The following is a 12,666-nucleotide window of genomic DNA, read 5'->3' on the forward strand; positions in this document are numbered from 1 at the left end:
CATACATGCCGTTGTCTTATCTTTATGGGCAAAGGCTGGCTAAGTTACTGCTAAAATGGCCAAAACCACAGAATGAAGATGCCTTTACAGCTTGCAACATTCAAATCTGAAAAAAATACTTTCTTTAAAATTCATCCACATATGACAGGTTGTGGCCAGCACCTATTCTTGTTACATGAATACAGACCTAGAATAGCTTCATAAAATTACAGCTACTGTCCCCATGCTGCCCCTCTTTCCCCTCTTGCCCTGAGGAGAGTGAAGAAGAGGGTTGATAAGTACTCCTTTTTCCTGGAACAGGCGTATTCCTTTTGACTACTTAAGGATGGTAGCTTCAGACTGTAGACTTGAGAGTGACACAACATTTCCCTAGGTTAGGTGAAGCCTTACTTTAACTCTAAACAGTATTATAAAGAAATACTAATTCAGCACCTGCAATTGCTGTTTTCCATTTTCTTCCATTTCAGCTTAGTTTGAACAGCAGTCCTTGAGACTGTATAAGAAATACTATGCGTGTCAGTGCTTTCTCTGTTCATCAACAAGAAACATAACAGACTGCAGGACAGTTCTAAGTATCAAGCAGCAAATGGGTCTCTCCTTTACAGTGCTGCTCCTTCCTATGCCCTTATCTGAGTTGTGCCCTCTTACACTTCCAATTTCAGGAACAGTGTCTGTTTTGTGGCATTACTATAGGTCCCTGATGATGGGAGCAGACACCCTCATAAGGAAAAAACCTTTAAAGATACTTCGATTCATACAATAAAGGGGTTTCTAATGAAGGGCTTCCGTATCAGCTTTTAGACTGCTTCTGTGAAGACTGACCACCCAAAAGGAAATGGATAAAATTACATGTTTCTTAAAAGACTGTCTTTAACAATTTACATTCAGGTATGAATAAACTTTGCCTTGTTGGCTTGTATCCGTTACAGTGTTAAAATTGAAAGACATTTCCCCAATATGTTCTTTTTAATGTAGGGTGTAACTCTGCTTTCAGCCTGAAGCAATCTCTAGGAAACAGACCAACATAAATACAAAACAGTAATAATGACTACTTCACCTTTTTCTTGCAAAAAAATAGCATTGTCCTCCTCCTTCATCCACCAAGGAAACAGCGTGACGTGCCTGAACACAAGCTCCACAGCACTCCACTGACATCAGTATTGTCCCCATTTTAAAGGTAGGAAAAGCTGAGGCACAGCAACTTACCCAAGTCTGCAGCAAAGTTTGGAGTTCAACCCAGGACTCCTGACCTTGAATCCAGTGCTTGAACCCAGAAGATCACCCTCAGGGTCACAGAAGAACAACTTACCTGTGGCTTGCTGTCTGAGGAAAGGTTCGGACGCACACTCCTATAACCCTTGGCAGCGAGAGAAGATGGTTGGGCATCCCCATTGGCTTCAGCATTAGATGATGACCTCCAATCATCTGTGAGGAGAAGGAAAATTCAGATCACAGAGGATTCCCTCCAGCTACAGGAGGGGAGTTTCCCCCCGCCCTTTTTTTTTTTTTTTTTTTCCAGGCAACAAGAAATACTTCCAAGAAAGCAACACAAGCCACATTATAAGCAACCAATGTTTGTACCTGTTTCTGGGTTTTCTGGCTCCAGACCTAGGCATTTCACAGAAAGGAGGACAGAAGAGATGGGGGTGAAGGATACACAAATGCATAAAGGAAAAGAAAGGAGGAAAAAGAAACCATTACACTTACAGAAAACATGTACCAACTGAAGAGTTGAGCTACTTCACACATAAAATGCTTTGACAGGGCTCCCTAATTACCATAGAGACCAACCCTAAACATGATGCCCTCCTTGTTTTTGACCTTTGTAAACACAAGGCAATTCATTCAGAGCAATGAAGAAACAATTGTTCATTGACATTCCTATTTCAGAGGCAAAAAGGCAGCCCAGCTAGTTACTTTCTAAAGCTGCAGCTTTGTGTTCAGACACCATAAATTACTGGAAATGTAGGGTCCTCATAATCAGCCATGATACAGGGTATGAAAATATATCCTTTTCAACATCACTGTATATCATTAATTGACATAAAGGATTGCCAAATAGATCAGGTTTGGCAGAATAAATGTGTGTGCATGTAGAGTTATAAAATACAATGTCACTTTACAGCCCAGTCACTGCAGCTAAATGCATTGAGTTTGTCACCTATTTACCCACCTCCCACTGGGCTCCTCCTCACCACTCTACCCATTTTGCTGTTTAAGTTATATGCAAAAAGCATTTCCAGCTCCAAAGTACATTTCATAAAGTGACTGAGAGAGTAAACAAAGGAAGTATTAATGAGCTGATTTCCATAGTAATGTGCTCATTGCCATTCAGGCTGATGGAAATTTATGAAGCCATCAATAGAAAGGAGAGAGGCATTGGCAGGGGGTAGGAGAGAAGAAACGGAGAATGGCAAGCATGAAAAGGGGGTAGGTCACGGGTGGAGCAGGATGGGAGGAGAAGACAGAGCAGAAAGCAGCACATTGGGGCTGGAATTAATGGAATTGCCCTTCCTCCAACAATGCAGTCAGAAAGGATGTATGCTTTGCTTTCAAGAGCAAGTTTGACCCCTTTCCCGCTTAATGGCATCTTGCCTTTGGGAAGCTCATCCTCTCTGCCAGACCCACGACACTGGCCAGGTTTGTTATGCTTTGCCTGTCTCCTACAATTAAGTAATTACACGTCTGTTATTGAAAGATGGCAGAGCTCTGTGGCGACACTGTCTGTCTGGGATGCTATCCCCACTCCCTTGACAACCCAAGTGAACGCTATGGTGGCAGTAGCACCACTTGGCCTCACGCCTGGCCTAAAAGAAGGTGGCATAGGCCTGCCAGGAAAAAAAAAAAAAAAAGAAAAAAAGAGAAATTTTGCTCCTGACAGCAAAAGGGAGCTGTAAACAAACATAAGCCAATGAGTGAGTGCTCACAAAACCTGCACTAGGAGAGAACAAGAGTCAGTCTCCTTCCACTAGTCTGGCTCATGCAAGAGGTTTCTGACTATCCTACATGATTTTGGGTTTTACATCATTGCTAAAAAAGTCACCCCAAGGCCCTGGGTCTGAACTCACTTGAGGTTATTGTGAGTAACACTCCAGTTAACCTTCCACTCACTTACTTTCAGGTTGCTCAATATCCTGAGGACATGGTGAAGTGATATTCTGATACTCTTTGTGGGCTGGAGATGCCCGGAGGGTCACAGCTCCTTTTCCACTGCAGACTTTAGTTGGATCCGTTTCTACAGGAAATGCACATGCACAGAGGAGACACATTGAAGCAGATGATACAAAAAGCTAATAGGAGTCTTCAAAGCTCTACAGAGTAACTTTAGCATGGCTGCCTCTGGATTAATCCATCTAGTAATGTTTATGCAGATGAGGATTAGCTCTGGATTTAAAGCACTGAGAAATTAAAGCAGTTTCATATTCATGTAAATGATAAATGTAGAAGTTCTGAGTCAGTGTAATACAGCTAAGAAAGAAGAAAAAAAGGGATGAATGTTTGAATCAAATTTCACCAGTCCATTTCCTTTATTTGTTCTGCTTTTTGTTGAGATACTGTACTAGTATCTACTAGATTCTACTCCTACACCTGTGGCTCTTCTATCAGGATTTCCCAGTGGTATAAAGCAATACAATTTGTGTGCTGAAGCCTTAAAAATGCCTTTTGTGCAGGACTGAAAGAGAAAAAAGTCTTGCAACCACTGGAGGAAAAAGTCTTGTAACTATGCTGACTACAACCTAACGGCAAGGGCACTGCAAGCCTTGCTTGCTCTCTCTCCCCATTTCATGGCAGTATTTCATCTTCTGACATAGGAACCCAAATCCCCAAAACTAGAAGGAGATTTAATATATACCTGTTCAGATCACCCTGTGAGGCAGACACCAGATCATGCTGAGGATCGATTCAGCACAGTTTCTGTGCAGGCTTACCTTCGTGCATTTCAGTCCATGGATTTGGGTTTTATCCTCCTATCATCCTATTAAGTAATAACAAACCAGTACTTCAAGACTATCTTTCTCCCCTTTCTTAAAATCCTTCTAGAGAGTTATTCCTTCTAAGATACCTATAAGAATAATAAGCCTAAGGAGTCTCTCACTTATTCAAAGCTACTTCCACAGGAAAACACATCACCTCCCTTTCTCATGCACTATTATTGACCCTGCAGCTGCCATCAGACTTCACTTTGGCCTACCAGCACAGAGATGCTAATCCTACCATGACACTGCACAGGAAGCCTAACATGGTACTGAGCATGTGCCCTGTTACACAAATGACAATACAGTGATTTTTATTTTCATGAGGTGGGGATCCTGCTCTCTCTGCACAGGGAAGGATGCAGCTCCTCTCCAGGAACTGTTATTATAAAGACAGTGACACCTTCAGAGTGGATAGAAGGGTCAAAGGCTGCTGCTTATTGCCCAGACAACAGTCCATGTTTGTGCAGATCAATATTCCCTGCCTGAGTTCAGTAAGATAAATGAAATCCACACCAGTATAGTGCTTATAGACCATGACAACAACCTCAGCTAAGGTTGCAAAACACACAAACCACAGCCAAGGTGTGGGAATATAGGGAAATATCAATAGTTCCAGATGGACAGCAGCAGCAGGAGAAAAGACTCAACAAAAGTCAAACACCTGGCTCACATCAAAAGCCTTCTACATAGGAATCACTGTAGTTCAAGCTGTTACATAGGCTTCAAATGCTTCAGAGATTTCACAAAAAGCACAGCTTCAGATCCACACTTAGACTGGAGAAAGGATGGATAAGTAAAGAATCAGAAGATACTTTCCTAGAGTTCAGCCTTTAGTCAATTTAGGTAGAATTTAAGCAGCCTCTGTAAGGAGAAAGATTATCCACACAGACATATCAAATGCTGCTTAATCCTTAAACATACCACATTTGCACTTACACCACACACAACTGATCATGCCTTAAGGTCACACACACGCCTGGTGAAATAGAAGTTGACTTCTCCAACTGATTTTTGCATGATCCAGATATGGTCAAGATTTCTTTTGCTCAGGAATCCAGTTCTGGTTATTGTTCCCATCCACACAGCACAACATGAAGCCCAAGGACCCTATGGACCCACTTTTAAACCATAGGACAAAGGTTTATGCTCTGGGACTCCAGTTTCAAGAGTGCTGTAACTCTGAGGCATGGACACACTGTTGGGGGTCACCAGGCTTGATTTAGACATCCACAGAGAGTGAAGGGTAGCTGTTCTCCTGCCTCCTACACCTAGATTCCCTTTCACAGGCACTGGAGAGAAATAGAAACACTTAAAGTTCACTCTGCCATAAATGTCTCCAACCTATTGGAGGAGATTCAAATTTGGCAATCAAAGCACTTTTTTATCTTCATACAACATTAAACCTGTATATCGAATCAAAACAGTAAGAATTAAGAAAAAGTGTTCTGAACTCAGCAAAACTAAAATGTTTTGAAAAGGTTTGAAAAGAAAATATTATCAGACTATTTCAATTTGGAAGAAAACTACCTAAGGTCTTGAATTCCCTCAAAATTTAGGTGAAATGACAGAAAACAAAAACCTGAATCTCAGTATAGAAATCCAGCAGATGGTAACAAACATGACAGTAACATTGTACTAGTCCAACAGAGCATGAGTGACAGATTAGGAGAGACAAGCAGTACCCACTAGACTAATCTGACTGTCCCAATCTAGCAAAGTACAAAAATAATCTTGTACTGTCAGTGGGAAAACATGTGCTTGTGGCAGGGGCGACAGAGAGCCTAACATCCTTATTTACCCATACAAAGACTCTGTAAAGTCAGTGTGTACAGAAAATCAAAACAATTCCATCAATGTTGAACGATGCTTGAACCTGTAAAATATCATCTCTGATATCCATTTACTTTCATAAAAACTAAAGATACACAGGTTCATCAGGAGTTTGGTTCCAAATGAGGCTGTAATAACAATATTATTCATAACCAAGCATTAGCAGAAGATCTTAGAATGATCCCAGATTCAAGCAGACACAATTATGTCTGCAGAGAAGCAGCATAATTGTGCCATCAAGAGCTAACTTTATTACCTACTGATGAAATCTACAGCTCTGGTAACAGTGAGAATAGGATGAAGCTGAAAACTAGCCAAAGCGTGTGGGTGAAGCAGAGAGACAGAGAGAGAGAAAAAGAGCAAGAGAGAAGAGAGAGAATGATGGGCAACTAATGCATGGCAGGGCGAAGAAAGAAGAAGATACCTGTAGGCAGCACTAGGTGAGGAGAACTTTTCACTTTCTTCACAGGGATTATTTTAACGGCAGAAATAGAGCGTGTACATAAAGGGACGTCAACAGCTGCAAACACAAAAGTGTAAATGGCACATCCAAAAGGGGAAGAACAGAGTTTGGGAAGCATGCCACAAAATTTTCTAATGTACTTGGAGACACAATAGCAGGAAATTTCAAATACAAAAGCAGTCCAGAGAGCAGTGATGCAACTGTTAAAAATATCCCTTCATTTGTCCTAATTCAGGACACGTCTGTTTTATGCAGCATATAGAACTGCTTACTGAACTAACTGCTGACAGCCACTATGCTGCAGGTCAAAAAGAATCTGGAAGCGTTAGTTTTTAGAAGCCAAAAAATTTTAGAGTAACCATTCAGCTGAGATTCACCACATGCAAAAATAAAAATGTTATGTTAACATTAATATGGCTCAGTTAAAACAAAATGAAGTAAAAAAAACAAGGACTGAAAAGGTTGAGATAGGAACGTTAAGCTAGCCACATTACATGAATTCTGGATTTTATGGCACGTTTTTACAAGTTCAACAACAGAAGGAAATGAAAAATGAAAACCTAGAAAATAGTCCCATGCGAAGGAGCAGCATCAAAATACCATTTCAGAAAAAAATCCATCCATTAAAGCAGTAAATTGAAGAAATTTCTATTGGACTTCATCAGCTAGCATACTAATTATAGTAAACATAATAACATAGGGGAAAACCACACATTGTACTCTGCAAAATTCCAGCAATTGTTACAAAACCGACCAAAACAGCTGGTACTTTCTCTCTCCGTTTCTATATTGCAGTTAATGTGGACCTCTTAAAAAAAACAAAGGGGGGGTGGGGGGTAGATGAGGAAGGGGAGTGGATGTAGGCAAAGGCAAAACTATTCAGAGGTGAAGCTCAACAGGATCTGACAAGATGAACATCTTGTAAATCATGGATCCACCAGAATAATGTGAGTTGTGCTTTTGATTTCTGCAGAGCCAGGATTTTCTCCTTTAAACCTATTAGATTTCTGCATATATTAACTGGAAAATGCTAGAAGCCTCCTCGCAATGTATGCCACCTCTCTTATGCCTGCAAAACCAGGTTAAGAGGAACCACACTTCTAATACTTCACACACCAACACTGAGCACTGGGCCAGCCTGAGGAAGGCACTCACATTAGGGTGGTGTGTACACCCCCTCTTGTGGCTGATCTTTCTGGTCCCTGGCAAAACTGGAAAGCATAGACTTCACCCATCTGGAAAAGGGCTCTCAAGCAAAAAGAAATGAGCTTGATAGAATTTTTTCAAACCTCTTCGAATTATTAGTTTTTAATTTGATGGGATTGTTCTACATTATTTTTTTTATAAAAGAAGAACCAAAATTGAACCCTATTCTCCATGCTTCTTCCCTAGTCCTGGAGACCCTGTGAATGCAACAGCTCCCAAACCTAAACAGCCTGTGGTTTAGGAAACAACCCTAATATTCTGCTCTGTAACTGACTGAATTCATCTGTCCACAGTGCAGTCAAAATACTAACTAGAATAAAAAGGCACCAAAGGAAAAGAAAGGAAATGAAACCAGCAGAAAATGAGCATGTACATTTCATCCTACCATCACTATACAATATTGAATGCTATAAAGCACACTGCAAACATGCTGATGTTAACATGAATATGGGTTTGTTTAGATAAGTCTGGGTTTTAAATTGTTGATGCTTATGACAGATTTTTTAATGTATCACTTAAATGGTTCCTGTCCTTTAATTTGGGCCTACAAACCTTCACCTCCCACTGAAGTTAACAGGTTTCACAGATAGGCACCCACAAACCCCTGCTGTCTAAATACACTAAGATGCTGACTCAGAGGTGCTCACAAGCACCACAAGTACTGCACAGCTTTCCTCGAATCAGCACTAAAAATATACAAAGAGGCAAATCCAGCCTTCCACCTTTAAGAGACAAAGAACACTTGTTCAGCTAAGAAATTCTGCTGCTGCTGGCATGGTGCAGCACAAGGCTTTTCTTGTATCAGTCGCCAAGCAAACTAAATTTGGAAACCCCTGCTGACCGAATGTCCAGGGAAATCAACCTCATCACGCAGCTGACATGCAGGGGGAGCTGCAGAGATGTCTCTGAAACTCTTAACCCACCTTTTTCTTGTCCATTGCTGCTCAGCCCATTGACAACAGTTTTTGCAACAGCGATTTCTTCGTGTTCTACAACATAAACGAAATAGCAGATTATACTTCTGGGTTAAAACCTCTGCAACTGAATTTAACCTCTGGCTCTGAGGCGTTGCTATGGGCCAGCACTATTTGATTCAAGAATTGGAAAGTATTCCTGCTATCTCCAGCTCATTCCAGGCCCCAATTAGTCTCCTAGCCTCTGGACTCTCTGAAATGGTTCACATTTTTCTCAAAATGTGGTGCTAAAAACTGGACACAATACTCCAGCTGAGACTTAAAGGGTGCTAAAATCAAGTGAGAATATTATTCCACAGGTCCTATGTGTGGCACTGCAGTATGGCATCTGTTAAGTTTTTTTTCACTCTGATTTTGCCTGTTACCCAGACAAGCCCAGAAGTTTTTCTCTTCCCAACCAGCCCTCATTTCCTAGTCTCCAATTTATTTTGTTTTTAACAGACAACTTTATCTACCCAGATGTCAAACTTTGCATTCATCCCTACTAAAACATATAAAATTATTTCAGACAATTTATTCACATAATCAATAATTCTGAATTCTTGTATTCCAAAGTGAAAGAAGCTAAAATGACCTACTCCAGCTCAAAATGTTACTGGTAATTTTTTTAGCATTATGAATCAAATTAAAACAACAAATGCAAAGCCAGGACACTTTTTACTAGAAAGCCATGCCACTATTGACTTAATAGTCAGATTCCTTACATTTTCTAGAGCTTTGATTCTTTTCTGGGAGGCAGAAGAAGAGGCAAGAAAGAGTAATTGCATCAGAAACAGACAGAAATATTTCTAGTAATAAAAAGGAACGCCAATTAAAGCAAGTGGAAAACAACACAGACTTACCAGAGCTCATTGTGGTGGAGGGACTTGCCTTTTTCACTTCTGGATTTTGTTTATTTCTGTTTAAAGTGAAAGGCAGAGTGGTTACATCATTTTTCATGTCTGTCCAGATAGGATTGAACATGATGTTCTCAACATTCATCGCAAAAGTCAAGGTTAAAGTCTTCTTTAAAAAAATTAGTTCCAAAACCCAAATGGATTTATGTCAACCACCAGTTACATCTTTCACAGATTATTATCAGAAATTAAAGTGTATTTCCACCCAATACAGGTACTACTTTCAGACTTTAAGAGTAATCCACAACATTAAATCATAAGATACTGATTAAAGGCTAAGAGTCCATATGTAGCAAAGTGCAAATCTAGCTAGTTTCTAATACATAAGATGTGCATCACCTTTAAGAAAAAAAAATAAATATATATATCTGTGAGATTAAGAACTTTAGGCTAAAACCCCCTCCTTAGATCACTGCCAGATTTCAAGGTGATCTGTTGCTAAGATCAGTCTCTCCTTTGAAAGATACTACAATACAAAAGAGATACAGTTGTTGAAATGCATATTAACTACTACATCAATAATTTCCAGTCCTGCAGTGCTGCTAATATTTTCAGGATCAGACTCTAGTAAGTGAAACTTGAAAATTAGAAGCTTTAATTTCCTCCTGGGAAATTACCAGCCCAAGAGGAAAAACTACCAGATGGGGACCAGAGGAGAAAAAAAGGTCAGTTTTCGCAGTCTACAGAGGACAACTGTGGGGCCTGTTCATACCCAGGGCCCACTCCTGTGGGGGCTTGATACCTGCAGCAAACAAACAGGATCAATGTCACGTCACAGATGTTGAATAGCCAGAGAGTGGCATTTCTGCAAAACAAGACTGTGTTTGCCAAGATCTCTCAACTCTCTAAAGGTCCCAGGTTGAATTACAAACCTTTCAATTTTGTGCTCCAATTCTTTTTCTCCTGATCAAAAGTCAGCACTAAAAAGAGTGAGATCAAGTGTGACTTCAGAAATTAATGGCTTCCATGACACAAATAGAAATTATGTATCTGAGTCTGCAAAATCATGCATAAACAAAGACCCTAAACTGTGAAGGAGATGGAAAAATTGCTCAGAAAAACAAGAAAACAAATAATAGAGTTGGAGATACTTGATTTCCTGTTATATGAACTGGAGGCACCAGTGGGACATTGGAAGAAGTGGAAATTTCCTTCAGGGAATTGAATTTGCTTTCTTGCCTCAAGCATCCCCATTCTTAACTAGCATTTGTTTCATCCTAGCCAGAACATAATGAGCATGCTTAACATATACTCAAAAGGAGGAAAAGAAAATTCAACAAGCAAATAGAGTAACAGACCAATCTGTAAAACCAGTCAATATCTGGTCTCTCCAGCATGCAACCCTAGCAACAGCTGCCAACACTTAATTATTTGAATATTTTCTTCATTAAAATATCCACATAAGATATACATCATGGGTTGGCGAAGGCTCAGCAGGATATAGCCTAACTCCAGGTCAATCCAAATAAATCACATTGTGAAGTGGAAAGTGCAGTCTAAAACCAGTTAACAACAAAAGCTGAGCCCAACTTAGGGGTCTGGTGCCTTGCTTTTCCTCAGCATCTGCTTTTTGTTTCTACTATTTCCTATTAGCAGAAAGTATCCTGAAGTAATAAGGGTTGATAGCCTGAAAATTTAAACAAATGTACTAAATAATAATAGTGTTTCTGATCTCCATACATTTCAGTTACAGAAATAACTGTAGTTCAAGCCAAACAGAAAGAAACAGGCTAAAATGATAGACGATCCAGGTTAAGGAGGTTTGTAGTAGTAACACGCTCTTCTATGTATGACAAACTGTTACAAGTTAAACTCACTGGATAAATACAGGTCCCTACATAGGGCAGGGAGAAAATGGGAAGAAGGGACAGTATGTCAGTGTGTGTCAACTCAGCTTTAGGATTAAAGCCATTCTGAAGCTGAGGAGGTTGCTGGTACCCAGAAGTTTGGATTCAGCCCTGGCTGTCTCCATGGGCTTTATGCAAGTCAACAGAAAAGTGTCTTCCACTCTAAGCATCCCCAAAAGGCTGGATGCTATCCTCTGGTAAAGATAAAAAAGATAAGGGGGATAGGAGGCAGAATTTAGTGTACTACCTTTTCAGGAGAGGAATGAGCACACATGCCTGGGCAGAGGCAGGGTCCCCTGCTGCTGCAATCCCAGAAAAACACTGGTCCCCTTCCACAATGGTAGCGATGTCAGTTATTTTAGTGTCTGAGCAATTAAACTTGTGACCCCATGCTTTATGACTTTTAAACTGTCTCATCCATGTTTAAAAACAGTTGCATCACAATTGCCATAAAACTCTGATTTCAGTGATGCCTTTTTGATTCAAGAGTCTTGATGTTGCTTACAATGTGAAGCACTGGCCTCCATCGCATTAAGAAAAGCATTAAGGTAAGAATTTACACCAAAATAAGCACAATTATTTAGCCTTAAAGGAACAAATTACTCTTCACAAGAAGTCATCTGAGGTTAAAAATAAAGTGATAATTAAAGAAGTTTGCTAAAATTAAATAGAGGAGGTGTATAAACTCATTAGTACTAGATCTAGAAAATCACTTCTCCACATATCCCCACACTTACTAGCAATTAGGGAATTCAATTAAATAACAAGCATTCAGTGTTCACTTACTGTGAAACTAATCAGCATTATCCAAGCACTGAAACCAACACATACTTAATGCAGGTTCCCATACACTGAATGGATTGTGTGGTCAGGGTGAGCGCAACCAATTCTGAGCACTTTGGATTGGCCTAACTCCATTTAAAGCTGCTCACGTATTTGCTGCATGCAGGTACAAACAACTGCTGTTTAGATTGAGAAAATTATGTTGCACATTTGGAGTTGAGAATATGCTTCAGTGCCTTTTTGCATCAGGGCTACAGAGTTATTCTACTTTTCACCCATGTGCTTAACCCAAACCACATTCTGAAGTCCTATTGTGCCTATCTCAGCCCTAAGGCTGGTCCTGGGACCAGATACACAGCCCAGCCAGACATCACATCTGGCTCCACAACCCCAGCATAGCCAAGGGTTGTCCTCTGTAACACTTGGGAAGGTACAGGCTGTAAGTCAGTGTGCCATGTTTGGATGGTACATCCATAGACAGAGCAGTCCCTCCCAGGTTGGCCAGACAGGCAGTCCATGGGCTGTGGAATCAGGTGGATCTGGAAACATTCTGCTGCTCTTAGTTCCCCCTGAGAACTTCCTGTAGACACAGATGGAAGTAGGTACAGCAGCACTTCAGTATGGAGCCTTTCAAAGGGAACCAAAAATGAAATATCTCTGGTCAAGATTAAAAACAAAGAAACAAGTATG

General features: G+C 40.4%; 1 protein-coding gene across 34 annotated transcripts in view; it reads right to left on the reverse strand.

Moving 5' to 3' along the window:
• The window catches only part of SORBS1 (sorbin and SH3 domain containing 1), a 225,230-nt gene that overhangs the window by 58,710 nt on the left and 153,854 nt on the right, over nucleotides 1-12,666 (reverse strand). For 20 of the 34 annotated variants that reach the window (XM_051619141.1, XM_051619139.1, XM_051619140.1 and 17 more), the window contains 6 exons: nucleotides 9,293-9,348; nucleotides 8,400-8,465; nucleotides 6,232-6,327; nucleotides 3,116-3,235; nucleotides 1,582-1,608; nucleotides 1,310-1,425 (listed from right to left, as the gene is read on the reverse strand). In XM_051619141.1, the coding sequence (XP_051475101.1) occupies nucleotides 1,310-1,425; nucleotides 1,582-1,608; nucleotides 3,116-3,235; nucleotides 6,232-6,327; nucleotides 8,400-8,465; nucleotides 9,293-9,302 (435 nt within the window). In that variant the 5' untranslated portion in view covers nucleotides 9,303-9,348. The remainder of the gene's footprint in view (nucleotides 1-1,309; nucleotides 1,426-1,581; nucleotides 1,609-3,115; nucleotides 3,236-6,231; nucleotides 6,328-8,399; nucleotides 8,466-9,292; nucleotides 9,349-12,666) is intronic. The other 14 variants (XM_051619154.1, XM_051619153.1, XM_051619143.1 and 11 more) reach the window with 4 other exon arrangements.

This window comes from Apus apus, chromosome 4, assembly GCF_020740795.1.
Source record: "Apus apus isolate bApuApu2 chromosome 4, bApuApu2.pri.cur, whole genome shotgun sequence".
Lineage (NCBI taxonomy): Eukaryota > Metazoa > Chordata > Aves > Apodiformes > Apodidae > Apus > Apus apus.